At 44.1% G+C, this 27,197-nt stretch overlaps 1 protein-coding gene across 14 annotated transcripts in view; it reads right to left on the bottom strand.

Annotated features, from left to right (window-relative positions):
- fbrsl1 (fibrosin-like 1) overlaps positions 1–27,197 on the bottom strand; it is a 908,758-nt gene that overhangs the window by 461,070 nt on the left and 420,491 nt on the right. For 13 of the 14 annotated variants that reach the window (XM_070888104.1, XM_070888109.1, XM_070888105.1 and 10 more), the window contains one exon: positions 534–635. The exons of the other annotated variant lie outside the window; for it this stretch is intronic. In XM_070888104.1, coding sequence (XP_070744205.1) covers positions 534–635 — 102 coding nt within the window. The remainder of the gene's footprint in view (positions 1–533; positions 636–27,197) is intronic. 14 annotated transcript variants of the gene reach the window in all.

Raw genomic sequence — 27,197 nt, 5'->3', positions numbered from 1 at the left:
TTGTAGTAGAACATAGAATGCTTTAAAGCATTTTAAAAAGGGAGTATTTACAGACAATAGTCATCATGGAATAGTGTCAACCTCATGTCTGTGCGCAATATAATCCTGTATGTCACTTAGCGCTTATATGCAGCTTGGGTATGAAATAAAGGATGGTGTGTACCAGTGCTGTCAAAAAGGGAAGGAGAAATTTGCATGGTTAGGCCCCATCATCACAGGCATTACTAACCTGGCTTTGTGCTTTCATTATTCAGTGAATCTGGTATTCGCACATCAACATTTTGCAGACAGACCTTTAGATGTCTAGCTACTTCCCTTTAAAAGGAAAATCCTGTTCAAGTACTGCATCATTCAAATTCCCAACAGCTCCTGTGTCTGTCTTAAAAGTAGAACGAAGCACTGAATGCCACTTTATAAAAACATATCCTCATCTCTATTCTTGACTTCAAAATCCCTCCACAAAACAATTCCAACGGCCTGTCATTGCCACTGATCACCAAGTGCAGATTCTTTCTTTTGAAGTGTATACTTACATCACTAAGCTTGTCTCTGGAGCTGCTCCTCTGTGAACTGTTGGCTTCTCTGACACTCTCATCCTCGCTGTTCCTGCCATTTTGGTTGGAAGAGACCTTCATCTGCATGACAAGAGAGAGAGAAATACTTGAGTTATGACAGAACTGCACAGTAGGGTGATGAATGAACAGCTACTGCTGTAGGCTCAATGTGTTAAGTTTACTGATGAAAGGTTCCACTCCAAAAGCAACATGGCAGCTTTTAACTGCTGATCTTTTTCTGCCAGCACAAAAAGTACAATCTTCCTCTTGCCGAGGACTTAAAATTTGAAACCTAAATACTGAAATAATAGAAGGATTAGAAGAGGAAACAAATAAAAGTGCATTTATATAGCACCTCATCATGTCAGGATGTCCCAAAATACTTTGCATCCATTGAATTACTTTGTGTAATTGGAGTGGGGTTGGACCCACAACATTCTGACTCAGAGGCGAGTGTCCAACTAACTGAGCCAAACCGGCAATAATTTTCCATTAAATGACACTCTGAATACAATGAAAACTGAAAATGGTTGGAAATTGATATTCATTACTTTAAGAAATAGGAACATTTTGTGACCATTATGCACCCTGTTAGGTTTTTAGCCATTATTCCACATATGGTGGGTTCCCAAACTCAGCCACATCATTGTGGAGAGCTGTCATGTGAAGGCAGGTTAACAGCCTTCAGGTGGGGAAGGCAAATCGGAAGAAGAGTTATTAATGGGCTGCATAGCAACATCAACCAAAGATATGGCGACATGTGGAGAATGAAGAAAAAAAATCATATTAAACTAAATTAATTTTTTAATGTCCCACACGTTTAACATCACTTTGAACTGCACTGTCAAAAAGTCAAATGCACCACCAATTTACACACAGCAAGAACCAACAAACAGTTGAGCATTTGACCAGATAATCTGTTTTAGGAGGCATCGGTTGAGGGAAGAGAATGTGGGTGAGGACATGCAGAGTTTCCTTTTACATCTATTGGAACAGGCAAACAGAACTCAACCAAAGCTTGGCCCCTCCAACAATGCAGCTCTCGCTCAGTACTGGCCTGGAGTGTCAGCCTAGATTATGTTAAATCATGGGGTGGAAATTCAACTCTCAACCTTCTGACTCAGAGACAACATGGCTACCAACTGAAAAAAATAACAGGAACAGCAGCAAACACAATAAAGAGTGCTGCTCCCATTTCTGACGGAATATCCACCTGCGGTGTAATACATAAAGCTGGGAACTTCCTCGCTGCTGCTTCCGCTCTGCCGCTGTAAAAGGGGCTTTTGATACACTTCCGGCAAAGTTTGGGCAGCAAAACGGGAACAACTCGAGGAAATTCCTGGCTAGAATTTTGTTGTTGACAAATAAAGGATATTAGAAGGGTCGGGTAAGAACCACTTGACTTTCTTCATGAAAATATAGAACAGCACGGTTGAGAACTCATTGCATCTGAAGATGGCAGATGAGAACCTCCATTCCACGGCGCACGATGAGATGGATTAAATGTTCAACTTACTGCCACCCCACATTTACTATTTAAATCTCAAAGGATCAAATTAATTTAGGAACAGGATGATCCCAACTGAATACACCTTTCATTTAACTCTATCTGTCCCCTTTCTTATTTGATATTTCTAATCCTGCTGCTGTTTGAGTAAATAGCTGTTTTTGCTGAAGGTTTGAAAATGCTGTTTAGCCTGCAAGGACTTCACTCTAATACCCTACTAGAAATTAGCCTCTGTGTAAGGGCCTCTGTGTAAGACGGGTCATTCCCCCTTGAGGTCTCGGAAAACATAGAGCTGTTTAAACTCAAGCCATCATCAGTGTATTCCCATTTTTTCATGACTGCCACCAAAAGCATCCCTCACTCAGGCGTGACCCTAACGACTTCGTGACCTGCTAACACTTCAGTTTCACACATGTGATTCAGTGTCAGAGCGAAACCAACCCTGAAGTTGGGTGTCCACTTACACTGACATCTGCAAGCTATACTCCACACCAAAGTTTGAGTGTAGTCACTTTGAAAGCCAATCTGATCTCAGATGGGAGATAAAACTAGGGCATTGATGTCAGCCTGGGAGCAGCTGACAGGACAGTTACAGAGTGGTCCAACTATTCATCCAAAGTGGAACATCCCTCCACAGAATTGCAATCCAACATGTGGCCAGGTTGCCAAAGTGAGAAGCTCACCTCCGAGCAGGCAAAGTTGAGTGATAGTAGTCCTGCGACCTTTTCACTGCTAGGGCATGGGCTAACCGAGATGGTGCATTTTAATTTGATGCTGTTCAAGTTCAGAAGAAAACTGTGCTTTTGATGTCCTGAAAGTAGGGGAATGAATTGCAGGCTCTGCGTTTGACATCAAAGCTCCATATGTAAGACGTGCAAGGAAGTGATAAAAAAAGGTAGAAATAAATACGGTTCCATTTTACCAATCAGTAAAAATGATGCATTTACTTATGTCACAAAATCTTGCCCCCTTTCGCAGCCAAAGGACCCAAGTTCACGCCACAAACTAGTGTGCCACAAGTAATATATATATATTTTTTTTTTAATTGAGTTACAAGGAAATCAGGAGCACAACACAATATCTGCAGTTCAGAAAGGACGTGTGTGACAAGCTGGTGTTACTGTCTTGAATGTACCCCCACCTCTCCATTTATTCTATAAATAGTGGCAGCAGCCACCTGGTCACGATTATACCAAAAAGGTTTCCTCCATAAACAAACAGCATATGCACCATTCAAACCCCCACGAGCTGCATACTTAACATTCATTAAATCAACATGCTTTGAATGACTCGGGGAATGTCAGCAATTAACTCCACTGCAATGAACAAGCAGGAGGCGAGAGCGAGGAAGAGAGGGAAAAAAAATCTGTCCAAGTAACACAGACTGTGAGAAGCTGATCAAGAATGCAAATTAGAATGAATGCCGCTGCAATTAACCTATTAGAGTAAGTATCAATTATTAAACACGCTTGTTCCTCTGGCTCTCACTGCTCTGAATTAAGAGGGTCATCAGCTGATTTGACAGATCGTGTTCCTTTACACCTGCTGGCTGCCAGCATGAGTCCACACACCCACTAGCAAGGCAAGCCAACCTGTCTTAATCATTTGTAATTATCCTAACGAGCTCTAGTCATAATTCTGGTAACACGAGTTGCTGATCAGCTAAGCAAATTAAACGGTCTAACCTACAATCCGGTCGACTGTCCCCATCATGGGTACACAGAATCATCCCACACCTGGACTTCGAATCTCTGAAACATTCAGTACAGGCTAGAGGCAGAAGGGAGCGATATCTCCTGGTAATGTTAACTTGCCCTCTGCACCTGCAACCCACGCATAGAAGCACCAGCCACAATATCTTGATTGCAAACACAATGATATTTATTAGTAAATAGCACAACACAGTCATTGCTGCACAACAGCAGTATCAGTTTCTATTCATGGATCGAGATGAAGCTTGGAGGCAACGTATACAAATGCCCCACAACTTGGTGACCACTAGAATACATACAACCGTGGAAAGTGATACTGGAGTGGTAGAAATGTCAATAATGCTTTATAAACAACTATATACAAGGAATGAGATTCTAGATATCACTGGCTAAATTTTCACCCTGAACTGCTGGAAGAGTATTGAATTTGATATATATGCAGCTGGACCTGGAGGGTCATTACAGGGAAGAAAAACAAAAAAAAAGGAACAATTTCAAGTTCAAGGTGGTCATTTTGCGAATTTATATAACCCCCTGCCCTTCACCTGTTCTAGGCTTTCCTGTACTGCACACCATACCCAGTTTTAAAAAAGGGGGGAGGGGGAAGAGAGGGGGCTGTATATATGATCCACCCCCAGTCCTGCACCATTAATTAGGGCATTGCTTCCGACCACTAGCCACATTTAAATTTTGGACATTGAGGATTTCATGATGCTGCACTCCTGCTTTTTTATCGGCTTCATGTACACTGTGAGGACAAAGAAATCAAGCAGGAGCACAGAAATCAATAAAAATGGGAGTTTTATTTTTTTACCTGTGAATCATGATAAAAATTCAAGAGATGAAAACCCCACGAGGGTTGCTTTAAAGTAAAGGAACTAGCCAACTATCTGATGCGGATCACCATGATTTTTCCTTATATTTGAGGCCTACAAAGTCAACGAGAGAAGACGGCAGTTATCTGTCATGTTCTCTTGTAATCATCCCTTCACTGCTTCACATCTCTCACCAACTGTCAAGGGTCCCTGATATAAGTGGCTTCATCTGAAAAGCTCACAGTTTAATCTCCAAATCGTGCTGGTCCCTCTGTCACATCCTCCTGCCTTAGCTCATAATGGACCTGCACACTTACTTCATTTATTTTTCTTCCAGGGTCATAAAAGCACATTTCTATGCCTTGCTTCGCTTTCAAAGCATGCGCACATTCCCCCTCATTATTAATAAATACACTTTCATTTATCAAACGCTCCATTTGAGTGCCACATCGGCCTGGGGCAAAAGGAGACAAATTCTTCCTCTAAGTTGTTATGAAAGGTGTCGCACTGAGCGACCCTAACCCCCATTAACCCAGCTTCTAGTCTGCTTCTACTGGGAACAATGAGGCTCCTCAGCAGCTAAACTAGTAGTGATCTTGTGCCATCTCAATATATTTGTTCATTATCTTCTGCACACACAGAAGCATTTTAAAATGTACTTGGGGCAAGGGCCAAATTGAATCATCTGCCTTAATTTTCCACACGGTGCAAAGCTGCAGCTGCTGTGTGGGCTGTGTATTTTTTTTTTCCTTGATATTAACATTTCCACAGCTCTCAATTTCAACAGGGCCACCGTGAACTACAGGGTTATGGCGGCATTCTGCAGTATTCCCCAAACTCTGGTGTGATAACACAAGTCACCAGCACTTTTTGTTACCTAAAGAACGTAGAATCTTTCTTTATCATTTTATATTGTTACCTCAAAGAATATATAAAATAGAAATGCATCTCTGGTCAATTTAGAATGAATTATCATAATTTACAACCTAATCAAGGAGATTGCAGAAATAGGAATACTGCCTGAACACCAAAATTATGTTAACGCTTCCTGCTCTCTCATAATGTGGAACTAAGTGAAGAACAAGCCATTTACATAAGTTTTCACTTTAACCACATTGACTGTCTGCCTCGAACAGTCCTGTTGTGACCTTGGTACCTGGATTGTGCAACGAATAGTAATCATAATAAAAACAAAAAAATGCTGAAAATGCTCAGCAGGTCAGACAGCATCTGCGGAGAGAGAAACAGAGTTAATGTTTCAGGTCAGTGAAGTTTCATCAGAGGGATTCTGAGGAGGGGTCACCGACCGGAAATATTAACTGTATCTCTCTCACAGATGCTGCCTGACCTGCTGAGTATTTCGCTTTTGTTGAAGTTAATTTTAAGCTGTGTTTCGTGGGCAGCTAGGCAATGTTCCCTCTAATTTTTTTTTGCACTGAGTGTCAGAGTTCCCCCTCGTGAACTACTGCTCCACCTAGTGGACTATTGTGGTAATGCAACTGTTGCTGTAAATAACAAAGGATCATGTGGCAAAGTCACATGATGACAGCTTCTGTGTTAAGATCCATCTTGTGCAGTGTGCTTCTCGTAATGTCATAAACTGTCACCAAGCTCATGGTCTACAGAGCCGTAGTAATACGCGCCCTCCTGTATGGCTCAGAGACATGGACCATGTACAGTAGACACCAAGTTGCTGGAGAAATACCACCAGCAATGTCTCCACAAGATCCTACAAATCCCCTGGAAGGAGACGCACAAATATTAGCGTCCTCGCCCAGGCCAATATCCCCAGCATTGAAGCACTGATCATACTTGAGCAGCTCCGCTGGGCAGGCCACATAGTCCGCATGTCAGACATGAGACTCCCAAAGCAAGCGCTCCACTCGGAACTCGTCCACGTCAAATGAGCCAAAGGCGGGCAGAGGAAACGTTACAAGGACACCCTCAAAGCCTCCCTGATAAAGTGCGACATCACCACTGACACCTGGGAGTCCCTGGCCAAAGACCTAAGCGGAGGAAGTGCATCCGGGAGGGCGCTGAGCTCCTCGAATATCGTCGGCGAGAGCATGCAGAAATCAAGCACAGGCAGCGGAAGGAGCGTGCAGTAAACCAGGCTCCTCGCCCACCCATCCCCTCAATCACTGTCTGTCCCACCTGTGACAGAGACTGTGGTTCTCATATTGAACTGTACAGCCACCTAAGAACTCATGCTAAGAGTGGAAGCAAGTCTTCCTAGATTCCGAGGGACTGCCTATGATGACGATGAAGGATACATCACACTGAGCGGGTCGTGAACTCCTTTGAGTGCAACCTTTTCGTCCATGGTCAAATTTTACAACAACAATATTTACAACAACAAAAGCAACCAGGTTAGGTGAGTGGGCAAATGCATGGCAGATGAAGTATAATGTGGATAAATGTGAGGTTATCCACTTTGGTGGTAAAAACAGAGAGACAGACTATTATCTGAATGGTGACAGATTAGGAAAAGGAGAGGTGCAACGAGACCTGGGTGTCATGGTACATCAGTCATTGAAGGTTGGCATGCAGGTACAGCAGGCGGTTAAGAAAGCAAATGGCATGTTGGCCTTCATAGCGAGGGGATTTGAGTACAAGGGCAGGGAGGTGTTGCTACAATTGTACAGGGCCTTGGTGAGGCCACACCTGGAGTATTGTGTACAGTTTTGGTCTCCTAACCTGAGGAAGGACATTCTTGCTATTGAGGGAGTGCAGCGAAGGTTCACCAGACTGATTCCCGGGATGGCGGGACTGACCTATCAAGAAAGACTGGATCAACTGGGCTTGTATTCACTGGAGTTCAGAAGAATGAGAGGGGACCTCATAGAAACGTTTAAAATTCTGACGGGGTTAGACAGGTTAGATGCAGGAAGAATGTTCCCAATGTTGGGGAAGTCCAGAACCAGGGGACACAGTCTAAGGATAAGGGGGAAGCCATTTAGGACTGAGATGAGGAGGAATTTCTTCACCCAGAGAGTGGTGAACCTGTGGAATTCTCTACCACAGAAAGTTGTTGAGGCCAATTCACTAAATATATTCAAAAAGGAGTTAGATGAAGTCCTTACTACTAGGGGAATCAAGGGGTATGGTGAGAAAGCAGGAATGGGGTACTGAAGTTGCATGTTCAGCCATGAACTCATTGAATGGCGGTGCAGGCTAGAAGGGCCGAATGGCCTACTCCTGCACCTATTTTCTATGTTTCTATGTTTCTAACCACTTAAAAGCATATATAAGTAATGCCATATTGCCACCCACTGTCTCAAATCATGAGACAATCAGACAAGGTTCTATCCAGGTTTAACTTAACTTTAGAATTCTATTCCTCTAGAAATAAACCCGAGTGCACTTCTAGCTTTTTTAACCAGCATTGTTACTTTGAATGATTTGTGAAGCTTTACCCAGACATCCCTTCGCACTTCTACCCCACTTAGATTTTTATTTCCCAAGAAGTAGATGGCCTCCTTATTCCTCCTTCCAAAAAGTACCATCTCACAATTATCTATATTGAAATTAATTTGTCATTTACATGCCCATTCTGCAAATTTATTTATGGTAAATTGAATTAAAAATGTTTAGCGTGTTGTACAAACTTCCTCCCCCAGTCTCTGTCTCTCCCCACACACCCCCCTCCCTCAGTCCCTTTCTCTCGCTCCGCCCCTTCCATAGAAACATAGAAAATAGGTGCAGGAGTAGGCCATTCGGCCCTTCGAGTCTGCACCACCATTCAGTATGATCATGGCTGATTATGCAACTTCAGTGCTCCATTCCTGCTTTCTCTCCATACCCCTTGATCCCTTTAGCCGTAAGGAACACATCTAACTCCCTTTTGAATATATCTAATGAACTGGCCTCAATAAACCTCTGTGGTAGAAAATTCCAGAGGTTCACCACTCTCTGGGTGTAGAAGTTTCGCCTCATCTCAGTCCTAAATGGCTTACCCGTTTTCCTTAGACTGTGACCCCTGGTTCTGGACTTCCCCAACATTGGGAACATTCTTCCTGCATCTAACCTGTCTAAACCCGTCAGAATTTTAAACGTTTCTATGAGGTCCCCTCTCATTGTTCTGAACTCCAGTGAATACAAGCCCAATTGATCCAGTCTTTCTTGATAGGTCAGTCCCACCATCCCGGGAATCAGTCTGGTGAATCTTCGCTGCACTCCCTCAATAGCAAGAATGTCCTTCCTCAAGTTAGGAGACCAAAACTGTACACAATACTCCAGGTGTGGCTTCACCATGGCCCTGTACAACTGTAGCAACACCTCCCTGCCCCTGTACTCAAATCCCCTCGCTATGAAGGCCAACATGCCATTTGCTTTTTTAACCGCCTGCTGTACCTGCATGCCAACCTTCAATGACTGATGTACCATGACACCCAGGTCTCGTTGCACCTCCCCTTTTCCTAATCTGTCACCATTCAGATAATAGTCTGTCTCTCTGTTTTTACCACCAAAGTGGATAACCTCACATTTATCCACATTATATTTCATCTGCCATGCATTTGCCCACTCACCTAACCTATCCAAGTCACTCTGCAGCCTCATAGCATCCTCCTCGCAGCTCACACTGCCACCCAACTTAGTGTCATCCGCAAATTTGGAGATACTACATTTAATCCCCTCGTCTAAATCCTTAATGTACAATGTAAACAGCTGGGGCCCCAGCACAGAACTAGTCACTGCCTGCCATTCTGAAAAGTACCCATTTACTCCTACTCTTTGCTTATTGTCTGACAACCAGTTCTCAATCCACGTCAGCACACTACCCCTAATCCCATGTGCTTTAACTTTGCACATTAATCTCTTGTGTGGGACCTTGTCGAAAGCCTTCTGAAAGTCCAAATATACCCCATCAACTGGTTCTCCCCTGTCCACTTTACTGGAAACATCCTCAAAAAATTCCAGAAGGTTTGTCAAGCATGATTTCCCTTTCACAAATCCATGCTGACTTGGACCTATCATGTCACCATTTTCCAAATGCACTGCTCTGACATCCTTAATAATTGATTCCATCATTTTACCCACTACTGAGGTCAGGCTGACCGGTCTATAATTCCCTGTTTTCTCTCTCCCTCCTTTTTTTAAAAAGTGGGGTTACATTGGCTACCCTCCACTCCATAGGAACTGATGCAGAGTCAATGGAATGTTGGAAAATGACTGTCAATGCATCCACTATTTCCAAGGCCACCTCCTTAAGTACTCTGGGATGCAGTCCATCAGGCCCTGGGGATTTATCGGCCTTCAATCCCATCAATTTCCCCAACAGAATTTTCCGACGAATAAGGATTTCCCTCAGTTCCTCCTCCTTACTCGACCCTCTGATCCCTTTTATATCCGGAAGGTTGTTGGTGTCCTCCTGAGTGAAAATACCGAACCAAAGTACTTGTTCAATTGGTCTGCCATTTCTTTGTTCCCAGTTATGACTTCCCCTGATTCTGACTGCAGGGGACCTACGTTTGTCTTTACTAACCTTTTTCTCTTTACATACCTAGAGAAACTTTTGCAGTCCGCCTTAATGTTCCCTGCAAGCTTCTTCTCGTACTCCATTTTCCCTATCCTAATCAAACCCTTTGTCCTCCTCCGCTGAGTTCTAAATTTCTCCCAGTCCCTGGGTTCACTGCTATTTCTGGCCAATTTGTATGCCACTTCCTTGGCTTTAATACTATCCCTGATTTCCCTTGATAGCCACGGTTGAGCCACCTTCCTTTTTTTATTTTTACGCCAGACAGGAATGTACAATTGTTGTAGTTCATCCATGCGGTCTCGAAATGTCTGCCATTGCCCATCCACAGTCAACCCCTTAAGTATCATTTGCCAATCTATCCTAGCCAATTCACGCCTCATACCTTCAAAGTTACCCTTCTTTAAGTTCTGGACCATGGTCTCTGAATTAACTGTTTCATTCTCCATCCTAATGCAGAATTCCACCATATTATGGTCACTCTTCCCCAAGGGACCTCGCACAATGAGATTGCTAATTAATCCTCTCTCATTACACAACACCCAGTCTAAGATGGCCTCCCCCCTAGTTGGTTCCTCGACATATTGGTCGAGAAAACCATCCCTTATACACTCCAGGAAATCCTCCTCCACCGTATTGCTTCCAGTTTGGCTCGCCCAATCTATGTGTATATTAAAGTCACCCATTATAACTGCTGCACCTTTATTGCATGCACCCCTAATTTCCTGTTTGATACCCTCCCCAACATCACTACTACTGTTTGGAGGTCTGTACACAACTCCCACTAATGTTTTTTGCCCTTTGGTGTTCTGCAGCTCTACCCATATAGATTCCACATCATCCAAGCTAATGTCCTTCCTAACTATTGCATTAATCTCCTCTTTAACCAGCAATGCTACCCCACCTCCTTTTCCTTTTATTCTATCCTTCCTGAATGTTGAATACCCCTGGATGTTGAGTTCCCAGCCCTGATCATCCTGGAGCCACGTCTCCGTAATCCCAATCACATCATATCAGTCCTAAATGGCTTACCCCTTATCCTTAGACTATGACCCCTGGTTCTGCACTTTTCCGACATCGGGAACATTCTTCCTGCATCTAACCTGTCCAAACCCGTCAGAATTTTATGTTTCCTTGAGATCCCCTCTCATTCTTCTAAACTCCAGTGAATATAAGCCTAGTCGATCCAGTCTTTCTTCATATGTCAGTCCAGCCATCCCAGGAATCAGTCTGGTGAATCTTCGCTGCACTCCCTCAATAGCAAGAATGTCCTTCCTCAGATTAGGAGACCAAAACTGTACACAATATTCAGGGTATGGCCTCACCAAGGCCCTGTACAATTGCAGTAAGACCTCCCTGCTCCTATACTCAATTCCTCTCGCTATGAAGGCCAACATGCCACTTGCCTTCTTCACTGCCTGCTGTGCCTGCATGCCAACTTTCAATGATTGATGTACCATGACAGTCAGGTCTCGTTGCACCTCCCCTTTTCCTAATCTGTCACCATTCAGAGAATATTCTGCCTCCCTGTTTTTGCCACCAAAATGGATAACCTCACATTTATCTACATTATACTGCATCGGCCATACATTTGCCCCCTCACCTGTCCAAGTCACCCTGTAGCCTCTTAGCATCCTCCTCACAGCTCACCCAGCTTAGTGTCATCTGCAAACTTGGAGATATTACATTTAATTCCTTCGTCTACACCATTAATGTATAATGTAAATAGCTGGGGTCCTAGCACTGAACCTTGCGGTACTCCACTCGTCACTGCCTGCCATTCTGAAAAGGACTCGTTTATTCCTGCTCTTTTCTTCCTGTCTGCCAACCAGTTCTCTATCCACGTCAATACGTTACCCTCAATACCATGTGCTTTAATTTTGCACACTAATCTCTTGTGTGGGACCTTGTCAAAAGCCTTTTGAAAGTCCAAATACACCACATCCACTGGTTCTCCCATGACTACTCTATTAGTTACATCCTCAAAAAATTCTAGAAGATTTGTCAAAAATCCATGCTAACTTGGACCAATCCTATCGCTGCTTTCCAAATGCTCTGTTATTACATCTTTAATAATTGATTCCAACATTTTCCCCCACTACTGATGTCAGCTCTACCCCCCACAGTCTCTGTCTCTTTATCTTCCCCCCCACTCGCCTCTCTCTATTTATTTCTACCCCCTCCCTGTCTCTCTCTCTCACTCTCTTCCCCTTCCCCCCCACCATCTCCCTCTGAGAGAGTGCAGCGAAGGTTCACCAGACTGATCCCCGGGATGGCAGGACTGACATATGAGGAGAGACTGGATCGACTGGGCCTGTATTCACTGGAATTTAGAAGGATGAGAGGGGATCTCATCGAAACATATAAAATTCTGACGGGACTGGACAGGTCAAAAGCAGGAAGAATGTCCCGATGTTGGGGAAGTCCAGAACCAGGGGACACAGTCTAAGGATAAGGGGTAAACTATTTAGAACTGAGATGAGGAAAAACTTCTTCACTCAGAGTTGTTAACCTGTGGAATTCCCTGCTGCAGAGAGTTGTTGATGCCAGTTCATTGGACCTGAAGAGGCCTCGCAAATGCTGGTTCTCAATGTGCAATGCGAATCCCCGCAGGGAGGACATTAACTGGCGAAGATTTGGCCAATTTGCCCAACTCTTGCCCAGCCCACCGATCTCCCTAACTCACTGATCTCCCTGACCTCCCGGACTCACGGACTCCTGACCTGCCGAAATCTCGGACTCCTGACCTGCCGAAATCTCGGACTCCTGACCTGCCGAAATCTCGGACTCCTGACCTGCCGAAATCTCGGACTCCTGACCTGCCGAAATCTCGGACTCCTGACCTGCCGAAATCTCGGACTCCTGACCTGCCGAAATCTCGGACTCCTGACCTGCCGAAATCTCGGACTCCTGACCTGCCGAAATCTCGGACTCCTGACCTGCCGAAATCACTAGGGGGGGTAGTGCTGGACAGGCTAATGGGACTCAAGGTAGACAAGTCCCCTGGTCCTGATGAAATGCATCCTAGGGTATTAAAAGAGATGGCGGAAGTTATAGCAGATGCATTCGTTATAATCTACCAAAATTCTCTGGACTCTGGAGGTACCAGCGGATTGGAAAGCAGCTAATGTAATGCCTCTGTTTAAAAAAGGGGGCAGACAAAAGGCAGGTAACTATAGGCCGGTTAGTTTAACATCTGTAGTGGGGAAAATGCCTGAAGCTATCATTAAGGAAGAAATAGCGGGACATCTAGATAGGAATAGTGCAATCAAGCAGACGCAACATGGATTCATGAAGGGGAAATCATGTTTAACTAATTTACTGGAATTCTTTGAGGATATAACGAGCATGGTGGATAGAGGTGTACCGATGGATGTGGTGTATTTAGATTTCCAAAAGGCATACGATAAGGTGCCACACAAAAGGTTACTGCAGAAGATAAAGATACACGGAGCCAGAGGAAATATATTAGCATGGATCGAGAATTGGCTGGCTAACAGAAAGCAGAGAGTTGGGATAAATGGGTCCTTTTCGGGTTGGAAATCGGTGATTAGTGGTGTGCCACAGGGATCGGTGCTGGGACCACAACTGTTTACAATATACATAGATGACCTGGAAGAGGGGACAGAGTGTAGTGCAACAAAATTTGCAGATGACATAAAGATTAATGGGAAAGCGGGTTGTGTAGAGGACACAGAGAGGCTGCAAAGAGATTTAGATAGGTTAAGCGAATGAGCTAAGGTTTGGCAGATGGAATACAATGTCAGAAAATGTGAGGTCATCCACCTTAGGAAAAAAAAAAGTAAAAGGGAATATTATTTGAATGGGGAGAAATTACAACATGCTGCAGTGCAGAGGGACCTGGGGGTCATTGTGCATGAAACCAATCCCAAAAAGTTATTTTGCAGGTGCAGCAGGTAATCAGGAAGGTGAATGGAATGTTTGCCTTCATTGCGAGAGGGATGGAGTACAAAAGCAGGGAGGTCCTACTGCAACTGTACAGGGTATAAGTGAGGCCGCACCTGGAGTACTGCGTGCAGTTTTGGTCACCTTACTTAAGGAAGGATATACTAGCTTTGGAGGGGGTACAGAGACGATTCACTAGGCTGATACCGGAGATGAGGGGGTTACCTTATGATGAGAGATTGAGTAGACTGGGTCTTTACTCGTTGGAGTTCAGAAGGATAAGGGGTGATCTTATAGAAATATTTAAAATAATGAAAGGGATAGACAAGATCGAGGCAGAGAGGTTGTTTCCACTGGTAGGGGAGACTCGAACTAGGGGGCACAGCCTCAAAATACAGGGGGAGCCAATTTAAAACTGAGTTGAGAAGGAATTTCTTCTCTGAGGGTTGTGAACCTGTGGAATTCTCTGCCCAAGGAAGCAGTTGAGGCTAGCTCATTGAATGTATTCAAATCACAGATAGATAGATTTTTAAACAATAAGGGAATTAAGGGTTATGGGGAGCGGGCGGGTAAGTGGAGCTGAGTCCACAGCCATGATCTTGTTGAATGGCGGAGCAGGCTCGAGGAGCTAGATGGCCTACTCCTGTTCCTAATTCTTATGTTCTTATGTTCTTATAAATGTCCTTCAAACTCTCATGACTGGTATAGACTACTTTTACCAGCCTAAGAGTTTAAATCATAGAAAAATTAAACGTTATTACTTATTTTGATATTAAAAACCCTGTCTATGAAGGTAAGTTTATTTTTTAACACTTAAACCATTTATAAAAAAAAATTTAATTTTTTTTCCTCTAAAACATTTCTATTAATTTTTAAAAAGTGAAGTATATTTTTTATTTATTTGTTTGTATTTTATTTGATTTTAGGGGTATTCTCGTTGATAGCAATGGCAGTTTAATTAAAAACGTTTAGTTTGTTGTACAAGCTACCTCCCCTCGTCTCTCCGTCTCCCTCTCTCCCAAGCCAACCCCCCCCCCAGTCTCTCTCCCCCCCCCCCAAAAGTCTCTCTCTCTCCGCCCCACCCCCCACAGTCTCGCTCTCTCCTCCCCCCATCTCTATCTCCCCCCTCCTGTCTCTCTATCTATCTCTTGCCCCTCCCCCCACTCCAGTTCCCATTACAGGTAGAACTGCTGAAATCTGGAGTTCTAAAAAACGGAATTGTCCGATTGCAAGTGTCATTGTCCGGAATATTTCCCGAAAACCAGACTTTTTATGCTATTCATACCATTTTCCAAGCAGGAATCAAAAAAAAATACGCAGCCCGGCGTGGCCTAGAGGTTGCCGGATTCGGGCCGTTGGATTGGATGTAATGCTCCGAAATCCGGAAATACCCGAAAATCGTCCATGAGGTTTGTGGATTTGGGATGTCAGATTTTCTTCTCCGAAATCCGGAAATGCCCGAAATTCGACCGAGGGATTTCCGGATTCAGGCCGTCGGATTTCTTCTCCGAAATCCGGAAAATCCCAAAAACCGGAATGGCCTCGGTCCAGAGGTTTCTGGACTTTATACCTGTACTATGAATGAGAATACTACATTGTGATTGGTGGTCTTGGTGAGACCATACCTGGAGTACTGTGCACAGTTTTGGTCTCCTTATCTAAGGAAGGATATACTTGCCTTGGAGGCGGTGCAACAAAGGTTCAATAGATTGATTCCTGGGATGAGAGGAGAGATTGTGTAGAATGGGCCTATACTCTGGAGTTTAGAAGAATGAGAGGTGATTTCATTGAAGCATACAAGATTCTGAAGGGGATTAACAGGGTAATGCTGAGGGTTTTTTTTCCCAAGCTGGAGCGTTCAGAACTAGGGGGCACAGTCTCGGGATAAGGCGTAGGCCATTTAGGACAGAGATGAGGAGGATTTTCTTTACTCAGAGTTGTGAATCTTTGGAATTCTCTGCCAAGAGGGCTGTGGATGCTCAGTCTTTGAATATATTCAAGGCTGAGATAGATCGATTTTTAGAGTCTCGGGGAATCGAGGGATATGGAGATCGGGCGGTAAAGTGGAGTTGAGATCGATGATCAGCCATGATCTTATTGAATGGTGGACCAGGCTCGAGGGGCCGTACGGCCTACTCCTAGTTTTATGTTAAGTTTTTATGATATGAGCTTTAATACCAGATCCCTGTGTCTCTATTCCAGATTGAATGGATTAGAGTCTGTTTTATAGTTTGATGTCCTGTGGTACTGTTCGCAATTATTTTATGGCTTGGAGTACAATTGTAACGTTTAGCTGTTACGTTGGATCTATGATTTACATGACTTGTCTCTTTAAGGTCACCTGCAAGGAGGTGCTCTAACCAGGCGCATCCTGAGGCCAGTTGCTGAGGGGACTTTTTCCAAATGGATAGCTGCTTTTTTTGAGGAGAGGCTAAAATCCAGCAGGCTTTATTTTAGAAAGCCTGTTCCGTTATCGCTAGTTTTATGAATGCATTGAAGCCAATTGGGTGCAAGTGAGACACAGACTTTCATTGTATTTTATACTGTATGTAGCCGACCTCAGCAAATTCAGAAAGTCTCCTCTTGGATTGCCAAAGCCTGCGTATCGGGAGCCAGCAGCCCTAGCGGCACTGTTTCCTCCTAAGCTGCGCAGATGCATGGCCGCGCAGCTTCCTCTAGGCTTTCCTTATTGCTTGCTGTACCTGCATGCTAGCTTTCTGTGTTTCTTGCACAAAAACACCCAAATCTCTCTGAACATCAAAGTTTCTCACCATTTAACAAATATTTTGTTTTTCTATTCTTCCTACCAAAGTGAATAACCTCACATTTTCTTACATTATACTCCATCTGCCACCTTACTGCCCACTCACTTAGTCTATCTATATTCCTTTACAGACAGTGTTCTCCTCACAGCTTACTGTCCCACCTAGCTTTGTATAGTCAGCAAACTTGGATACGTTACACTCTGTATTTAGGTCATTAATATAGATTGTAAATAGATGAGGCCCCCAGCACTGATCCTTGCGGCACCCCACTAGTTACCCCAAGCCTGCCAACCTGAAAAAGACCCGTTTATCCCTAATCTGTTTTCTGTCCGTTAACCAATCCTCTATCCATGTTAATACATTACCTCCAATACCATGAGCTCTTATCTTGAGTAATAACCTTTTATGTGACACCTTATCGAATGCCTTTTGGAAAACCAAATATACTACATCCACTGGTTCCCCTTTATCTACCCTGCTAGTTACATCCTCAAAAAACACTAATAAATTTGTCAAACAAGATTTCCCTTTCATAAAACCATGCTGGCTCTGCCTAATCATGTGATTTTCTAAGTGCCCTGATACCACTTCCTTAACAATGGATTCCAGCATTTTCCCGACGATTGATGACAGGCTAACTGTCCTGTAGTTCACCGTTTTCTTTCTGCCTCCTTTCTTGAATAGTGGTGTTACATTTGCTACCTTCCAATCTGCTGGGACCGTTCTAGAATCTAGGGAATTTTGAAAGATCAAAACCAATGCATCCACTATTTCTGCAGCCACCTTTTTTAGAACCCAGATATAGATCGTCAGGTCCTGGGGATTTGTCGGCTTTTAGTCCCATTAGTTTCTGCAGTACCTTTTCTCTACTTATATTAATTACATTAAGTTCCTCAACCTCATTAGACCCTTGGTTCCCCACCATTTTAGGTTTGCTTTTTGCATCTTCTACTGTGAAGACAGATACAAAATATTTGTTTAACATTTCTACCATTTCCTTATTTCCCATAATTTCTCCTGCCTCAGCCTTTTGGGACTCTCTTCCTTTATACATACTTGTAAAAGCTCTTGCTAGTTTACTCTGTCTATTTTTTCCCTTTTTATAAATTTTTTGGTCATCCTTTGCTGGTTTCTGAAATTATAAACAACTTCTTTCAATCTAATGACATATTTAGTTAGCCACGGATGGCTCACTTTTCCTGTGTAGCTTTTGTTTCACAATGGAATGTATTTTTGTTGAGAATTATGAAATATTTCTTTAAATGCTAGCAACTGCTTATTTACTGCCATACCTTTTAATCTATTTTTCCAATCTACCTTAGCCAACTCGCCCATCATACCCATGTAATTGGCTTTATTTAACTTTAAGACTCTAGTTTCGGATTTAGACAAGTCACTCTCAAACGTAATTTGAAATTCTATCGTATCATGATCACTATGCCCCAGAGGATCCTTTACTATGAGATTGCTAATTAACCCTGTCTCATTACACAATACAAGATCAAAAATAGCCTGTTCCTGGTTAGTTCCATGACGTATTGTTCTAGGAAACAGTCATGAATGCATTCTATGAACTCGTCTTCAAGACTACCTTTGCCAATTTGATTTGTCCAGCCTATCTGAAGATTAAAGAACTCCACGATTATTGTATCATCTTTGTTAAAAGCTCCTACTATTTCTTGATTAATATCCTGTCCAACGGTATAGCTACTGTTGGGGGGCATATATACTACCAGTGTTTTTTGTCCCTTGTTATTTCTCATCTCCACCCATACTGATTTTACTTCCTGATCTTCCGAGCCAAGATTCTTTCTCTCCAATGTCCTCAAGTTATCCTTTATCAGGGCTGCCCGCTCTCCTTTACCAATATGACTGACTTTTCGAAACGTTAAGTACCCTGCAACATTTCGTTCCCAACCTTAATCACCTTGCAAACACGTCTCTGTAATGTCTATTAGATCAAACCCATTTATCTCTGTGCCGTTCGTCTATCTTGTTATGAATGCTCCAATCATTGAGATAAGGAGCCTTTAATTTTTTTTTAAACCATTATTCCCTGCTTTGTCCTTATTGTCTGCTGCACTGCTACCATTAAACTCTCTGGGCCCAAGTTTCCACATGATTTGCGCCTGATTTTTAGGAGCAACTGGTGGAGAACGGACTATCTTAGAAATCGCAATTCTCCACGTTTTTTTTCCTGCAGTTCTAGTCAGGTAGAACAGTTCTACTTTGGAACAGAATTTTTTCTTCAAAAGGGGGCGTGTCCGGCCACTGACGCCTGATTTGAAAGTTTCCACAGTGAAAACGTACTCCAAGCTAAAGTAGAATGGAGCAAGTGAAGATTTTTGTATAACTGAAAAAACCTGTTCTACACATTAAAAAAATCAGGCGCAGGTTACAAATTAGGCGTCCAGAACGAGGTGGGGGGAGGGTGGGGGTGGGGAAGGGAAGTCATTAAATTCTATAATAAATCCTTATTATACAAATAAATCCAACCTGAATAAACATTTATAAGCAAAGAAAAGATTAAATAAACCATCTTCCTACCTGTGTGAAAGTGCTTCAGGCAGGCCTTTCGGGACCGAAGGTTGCCGGCCCGTCCCCAGCACCAGATTTACAGGTAGGTGGCGTTGGGTTGGGTTGGGTTGGGTTGGGTCGGGTCGGGGGGAGAAGGGAGAGAGAGAGAGAGAGAGAGAGAGAGAGAGAGAGAGAGAGAGAGAGAGAGAGAGGGGGAGGGAGGTCAGGTCGGATCCAGTCCGGGAGCAGGAGTCGGGTCGGGTCCAGTGGGGGGGGGGGGGGTCGGGAGCGCGGGTCGGGTCAGTCGGGGGGGCGCGGGTGTCGGGTCTGGTCCGGAGGCGGGGAGCGGGTGTCGGGTCTGGTCCGGAGGCAGGGGGGGGGGGCGGGGAGCGAGTGTCGGGTCTGGTCGGGGGGGGGGGGGGGGGGGGGGCAGGAGCTGGCCGTGGGAGGAGCCTTATTCACGCAGCCCCAGTGAGGCCATTCAGCCAGGGCTAGGGGCTGCGTGCTTCGGGCCCCTCCCACACAGTTCGGCGCCTGGAGCTACTGCACTTGCGTGCCCACTGTAGCGCGCATGTGCAGAGGTCCCGGCACTGTTTTCAGCGCAGGGACCTGGCTCCGCCCCCCCCACAGCTCATGCTGGCTGCGCCGAGAGCCAGAGGACCTGCAAGTAGGTGGAGAATACCGAGGATTTTTTTAGGCGCACTTTGTGGCGCGAAAAACGGGCGTCCAGGTCTGGACTGCGCCGTTCTAGGCACGTGTGGAAACTTGGGCCCTCTGTCCCTTCCTGTCCAGATCAGTGGCTCTGCGCTAGGAATAAAAAAAAACATTGCTGCTCATTCTCGTTGTCAAAAAAGCGACAAAGACTCTCAACTGTAAAAAATGGTCTACCTGTTGAAGAATCCATTGATCTCCATCACTAAAAATAAATTGAATTACTTTTATAATAGTTGCTTATGTACTGATATCTCTGCTTATTTGTGTCACCCTGTGCCGCATGCTGATGAAAAGAGTGATAGGTAACCTGCACCAACCCCCTTTTCAACACTGCTCTTGTGGCAGTCACAAGGAGAATCACCTGTGTTGAATTACCCTTCCTATTAGGGAAATACCCAACCTCTGCTCAAATCTGAGAATTCTATGGTTACTGAGAAATAATGGTCAGTTAACTTTTTTTTTAAATTCTATGCATTGAACACATTATTGTCCCATTCCTCAAATAAATTAGGCAAAGTGATTTTGCTATCATTTTATTTTCACCTATACTAAGCGAAAGTTACAAAGGCACCAACGGCCCTCCAATACTTCACCCAACTAGCTGTGTCAGCCTAGTGTCAGTGGACTACTTGCCATCACATCGAAGGTTGATCCTGTCCTCATTTAATAGCCACACATGCACATATTGTAGCAAGAGTCACTGACTAGTGATCAAGAACAGGGACTTGGGTCTCTCCCTTTCTGAGGAAAAATGTATCACCCCTACTGCTGCTCAGGGGTGATTGATCCGACAAGGGATAAAGTGCAAAAATCTTCATGATCTGTAGGGGTTAGAGTTACACTGGGCAGTGGAATTATATACGGAGCTATGAGGGAATCATAATCCTTTTGAACAGAAATCCAAAGTTGCTTTTTCAATGCAAGTCTGTTTTCAAAGAACAAGTTTCCTTGGGTGGGTGGCGGAGAAGAGTAATCAGCAACAATAGGAAGAGAACAATTTAAATGCATTGATTTTTGTTCTGATACTAACCAACATTTTACTTTTTGCAGTCCTTGTCGAAGATATAAACTCACATGCAATAGGCCCATGTAGCCCTTACTAATGACTGAACACAGAACTTATCCAGTGAAAATGTTGTGCCTCGAAGAAGAATTGGCTGTAATACAAACAGGCTCACTTCCTTTGTACATGCCCCACTGAAAATAAATCAATCAAATTAGATCCGAAAATAACAGCACAAACTTGCTGACATGCCTGAAATCCATGAATATCAGAGCAAGACATAAATCAGCTAAAGACTTTTTCTGACTTCTAGCTGCAAGCCTCACCCTAATGCATTCCAACTGATTTTATATATGCTTGGTTTTATCTTATAATTAGATCAACTGGGAAAAATATCCTGTGCATCTGTGTGCTTTACATTCACAGTAAGTTGGCAGTTCAGAGGCTACCTATTCCCCAGATTATGTTCAAAACATTTCAACATTGCTCGCTTTTCTACCCTCTTTCTGGGTTTGATGACTTATTGAGCTACCGCTCCTGGGGAAGTTGCACGCCTGCTCTTTTACATAAGCAGCACCTTTGAATTATACGTTCTTTTTCATTTCCCGAGGCAGTGTCGGGAACAGCATATATATTTTCTGATAAATACAGTTTTTCCATACCAAATCTGCACCCTGCTCTCATAGTGCATCCCTGTGAATTAAATGTTATTTACCATAATGCCTATTTTGTATAAGGTTAAGCTAGAATTGCAACACGTGATTTAGTTCAGATAAACATGCCTTCTCAATCTTGCAATGAATGAAAATTACACACAAGTTGACTTACATCATCATATGGCACTCAGCCTACTTTATTATTCAAATTTTTCCCATTCATTTTTTTTAAACCATATGCCCCCCCCCCCCCCCCCCCCCCGGAGTGTGCTTGGTCGCATATGGTGTCATCCAGTCAAAGGGGAGAAAGGAGGATAATGCGAAAGCTGCTTCGTGACCAGAAGACCAGAGCTCTAATGGGGTAAGGTAGCCCCAATCCCTGTTAGATTGGCAGTGCACTATATTGTTGAAAGGCAATCTCCCTCACAGACCACCCCAGAACTGATAAATCACAAGTGAGTGTTGCAGATGTTAAACATCACGCAGACCTGAGAATCAAACCCACACCATCTGGCTTTGTTAATCCACCTGACATCCAGGCAACGTTGATCCAAGCAGTGTCAGCATACAAATAAGCACAATGGGATTCAGTTGTTATTTGATTTTTTTTTGTTACTCCGCCTCTTGCAGCTATTTACAACTACTTCTGTAACGAACTTTAGAACTGCTCAGTGCATATCAATTACATGTTGTTATACACAAAATTTCTGAGGGAGAGGAAGGATTATTTTAACATTGGACGCACCATAATCAGAGTCCCCCGGTTTACTGTGATGATAGTTTCGGAGCTGCACAGAATTTACGATGGGAGAACACGGGCACCAGCGTGCTGAATCTTAAGTAGTCGGTTACAGGTTCAATCCCTCGCTCACACAAATTCTGATCCGCAACAATGCCATCATAAGAAAGCACTGTGGAAGCTGGCATATCTCCACAGAAGGAAAACAAACAAGAGGGAAGGATCTCTGTGGGCAGGTGCCATGGATCTCCCAGCAGTTGGCATTGGAGGAGGCCTCATGAGAGCTCACTTGTGTTTGGAAGCACCAGGAAAGGTCACAGAAATAAAGAAAGCCATGCCTTCCAATCATTTTTAAGGAACTTTTACACACATTATGTAGACTTTTACAAATCAAGGCCAAAAATGAAGGAAAGGGTTATTAAACAAAAAACAACATTTTCATTTAATAAGACTGGGGTTGATCTTTGAACTTTCTCTATCTATTAGTTCTGTTAAATCTATGGGCGAATCAAGTTAGAAGGGTTTCGAAAGCCACATTCTGTTCTCGTCTTTTATTTATGGCAATTTTCTCCCTTCTTCTGAAAGTTTTGACCCTTGCTGCACTCTAGATGTACGTGGGCCGGTAGCTCTTCGCTGCCTCATCCAACTGGTCATGTGGGAGAGCCTTGACTGAGTACCATCAGGATATTCAACTGCAAGGGGCGTTACCACCAGAGTCTACTGTCCATAGATGCACACTTTTCAGCAGGAGTTGCTGGATACCAGTCATGAGCCATTATTCCAACTGACTATTCCTTCCTCCTAGTCCTGGGCACAGAGGCCAATTGTATTAGCTCAACTGCTTCCTTGGCTGAGATAAGCTCATTGAGCACAGAATGGAGAAATTAAAGCTGGGACTTTCTTATCTGTATGGCTTTGTGCTACTTTGGGCAGTGCATTTAGTCAGTGTTGACTTTATTTAGCAGTTTGTCGTTTTAGCTTTAATAATACAAATACAACATAACTACAGATGATCCTATCTGTACGATGTAGACATCCCAGAATAACTAGTTTGTCAACCTTTGAGCAATGATAAATGAAACTGCATTTAGTGTGCTTGAAGTTTTTTTCAGTTACTTGGTCTAGACATTCTGTAATGGTACCAAATAGATATTTTGTTAAATTGAAGGATTTATTTTGCAGTCCATTTACCACATTCGCCTCCTCCCACACCACTGCTTCTGAGAGAGTTAGCAATTTACATGTACTTGTTCTAATTTATTTACTGTATTTATTGCTGATGGTACGATGTCCTCTACATTAGGGAACTCAAACGCATATTAGGTGACTGCTTTGTCAAACTTGTCCGTTCTGTTTGCAATGCGACCCCGAGCTATCTGCAGCTTGCCAGTTTAACCTCGCCCCATCCTAGTCCCACTCAGACCTCGGTCAGTAGCCTTTCATATTGGTCCAATGAAGCTCAATGCAAACCAAAAAAAAGAGTAGTATTTAATTCTTTCTCCAAAGCACCCTGCAACCCTCTAGTCCGAACACGAACTTCAGTCAATTCGGACTTTAGCTATATCTTCATTTGCAAACCTGTTTAATTTCTTATCAAACCAAATATATCCTTTCTATGGAGCGGTGCCTAAAGGTAGGTGAGTCGACGTCGAGGAGGAGGGGGAAGGTAAGAGGTCCAGGTCACCGCTGCAGGTGGCTCGGTCGTCGCTGGTAGTCCTGTCATCGTCGCTGATGGGTGGTGTGGTTCGAAGCCTGTGGTAGGCCCGAAATTGTGGGATTGGATTGGGTTGGGTTTAAGCTAAGGATTAAGTAAATGCACCCCCTATTAGGGTCTATTAGCGTTAGGGAGAGTTTAGACAGTGGGAGGGGGAAGGTTGAGGATGGAAAGTTGCCGGATGGCAGAAGATTGTGTGTTTGGCAAGGGAGCTCCCTAGGGAGCTGCCATCCCGGCGGCCATCTTACTAAATCCCGTCACCACCTCAGTAAAACCCCAGCACTGTATGAGGTAGAAAAAGCCATAAGATAGCTTAAGAACAACAAGGCTACGGGAGCGGATGGAATCCCCACTGAAGCATGGCGGAGAGGTACTGTTGGCGCGAATACATGACCTCATCTCTCTCATCTGGAGGGAGGAGAGCATGCCAGGAGATCTCAGAGATGCAGTGATCATGACCATCTTTAAAAAAGTGGCAACTACAGAGGAATCTCCCTATTATCAGCCACTGGGAAAGTCATCGCTAGAGTCCTCCTCAACCGTCTTCTCCCTGTGGCTGAGGAGCTCCTCCTGGAGTCACAGTGCGGATTTCGTCCCCTATGGGGCACAACTGACATGATTTTTACAGCGCAACAGCTGCAGGAAAATGCAGAGAACAGCACCAGCCCTTATACATGGCCTTCTTCGACCTTACAAACGCTTTTGACACTGTCAACCATGAAGGTCTATGGAGTGTCCTCCTCCGTTTCAGATGCTCCCAAAAGTTCATCACCATCCTCCGCCACGACGACATGCAGGCCGTGATCCTTACCAACGGATCCATTACAGACCCAATCCACGTCTGGACCGGGGTCAAACAGGGCTGTGTCATCACTCCAACCCTCTTCTCAATCTTTCTCGTTGCCATGCTCCACCTCACAGTCAACAAGCTCCCCGCTGGAGTGGAACTAAACTACTAAACTATAGAACCAGTGGGAACCTTTTCAACCTTCGTCAACTCCATGGCAGGTCCAAACCACTCCAACGTCTGTCGTCGAGCTACAGTACGCGGACAACGCCTGCATCTGCGCATATACAGAGGCTGAATTCCAAGTCATAGTCAATATATTTACTGAGGCGTACGAAAGCATGGGCCTTGCGCTAAACATCCGTAAGACAAAGGTCCTCCATCAGCCTGTCCTCGCCGCACAGCATTCCACCCCGGTCATCAATATCTATGGCGCGGCCCTGGACAACATGGACCATTTCCCATACCTCGGGAGCCTCTTATCAACAAGAGCAGACATTGACGACGAGATTCAACACCGCCTCCAGTGCGCCAGCGCAGCCTTTGGCCGCCTAAGGAAAAGTGTGTTTGAAGACTAGGCCCTCAAATCCACCACCAAGCTCATGGTCTACAGGGCTGTAGTAATACCTACCCTCCTGTATGGCTCAGAGACATGAACCATGTACAGTAGACACCTCAAGTCGCTGGAGAAATACCATCAATGATGTCTCCATAAGATCCTACAATATTCTGGGAGGACAGATGCACCAACGTTAGCGTCCTCGACCAGGTCAACATCCCCAGCATTGAAGCACTGACCACATTTCACCAGTTCCGCTAGGCAGACCACATTGTCCGCATGCCAGACACGAGGCTCCAAAAGCAAGTGCTCTACTCGGAACTCCTTCACGGCAAACGAGCCAAAGGTAGGCAGAGGAAATGTTACAAGAACACACTCAAAGCCTCCCTGATAAAGTGCAACATCCCCATTGACACCTGGGAGTCTCTGGCCAAAGACCGCCCGAAGTGGAGGAAGTGCATCTGGGAGGGTGCTGAGCACCTCGAGCCTCATCATCGAGAGCATGCAGAAATCAATCACAGGCAGCGGAAAGAGCGTGCGGAAAATCAGTCCCACCCACCCTTTTCCTCAACGACTATCTGTCCCACCTGTGACAGGGACTGTGGTTCTCATATTGGACTGTTCAGCCACCTAAGGACTCATTTTGAGTAGAAGCAAGTCTTCCTCGATTCCAAGGGACTGCCTAGGATGATGATGATGATGCCTAGAATTGTACAGTGTTCCAGAGGTGGTCTAATCAGGGCTTTGTATACCTGTAGCAAAACTTCCTCCCCTTTATAATGAGGTGGCTTGAATATAAAGGCCAGCATTCCATCAGCCTTTTGATTATTTTTGTACCTAACTACTACATTTTAGTGATCTATATACATGGACCTCTAAATTTCTTTGGAGTTCCACTGTTCCTACCTTTGCACCATTTAAAGAAATACTATGATCTATCCTTTTTTACTCTAAAATGGACAACCTCACACTTACCTGCGTTGAAATCCATCTGCCACAGTTTTGCCCACTCACTTAATCTATCAATGTCTCCTGTCTACACTACTTACTATGCCACCAGTCATTGTGTCATCGGCAAACTTGGAAATATGGCTCTCTAGGTGTTATCCAAGTTGTTAATAAATAAGTAAATAGTTGAGACCTGAGCAGAGATCCTTGTGGGATACCACCAACTCAAGTACATATCCATTATCCCTACTCTCTGTCTTCTACCGTCTAACCAATCTCCTAACCAGGTCATTAATTTGCCTCCAATCCCATCACAACTTTCAACACACAAGAGCTATTCTCGGGTGCCAGATATAAAAAGGCACATAAAAAATAGCCTGGCGCTTTCACCCACATTTAGAGCAGTGACTACACTTCAAAGCAATTCATTCTCTGTCATTGGGCTTTAGGATGCTTCTGAGGGAGGTGATAAGATGCTATACAAGTTTTTTCCTTAATGTTTCCTTGCTCACTCTGTTCAAGTGCCTGGCCTTTGCTTGGAGCCTGCTTTTGATGGAAATGAAAAAATATTGCAATCAGACATAAACCTACTTGCTACCATTCATTCTGTGGCAGTTCATCAGGGCATTAGCATATCTCCGCAGTTTTGAATGCTTCTGTGGTCCAGTTAATAATTCTTCACCACCCTTCTTAAAACATCAAAGTGCATTTATATAGCATCTTTAACATATCAAAATGTCCCAAGACACTTTACAGGAGCATTAACAGAATTTGGCACTGAGCCACATAAGGGAATATGAGGATAGGTGACCAACTGCTTGGTCG

Source organism: Pristiophorus japonicus, chromosome 8 (genome assembly GCF_044704955.1).
Source record: "Pristiophorus japonicus isolate sPriJap1 chromosome 8, sPriJap1.hap1, whole genome shotgun sequence".
Classification (NCBI taxonomy): domain Eukaryota; kingdom Metazoa; phylum Chordata; class Chondrichthyes; family Pristiophoridae; genus Pristiophorus; species Pristiophorus japonicus.
This window is presented reverse-complemented; position numbering and strand designations above follow the sequence as displayed.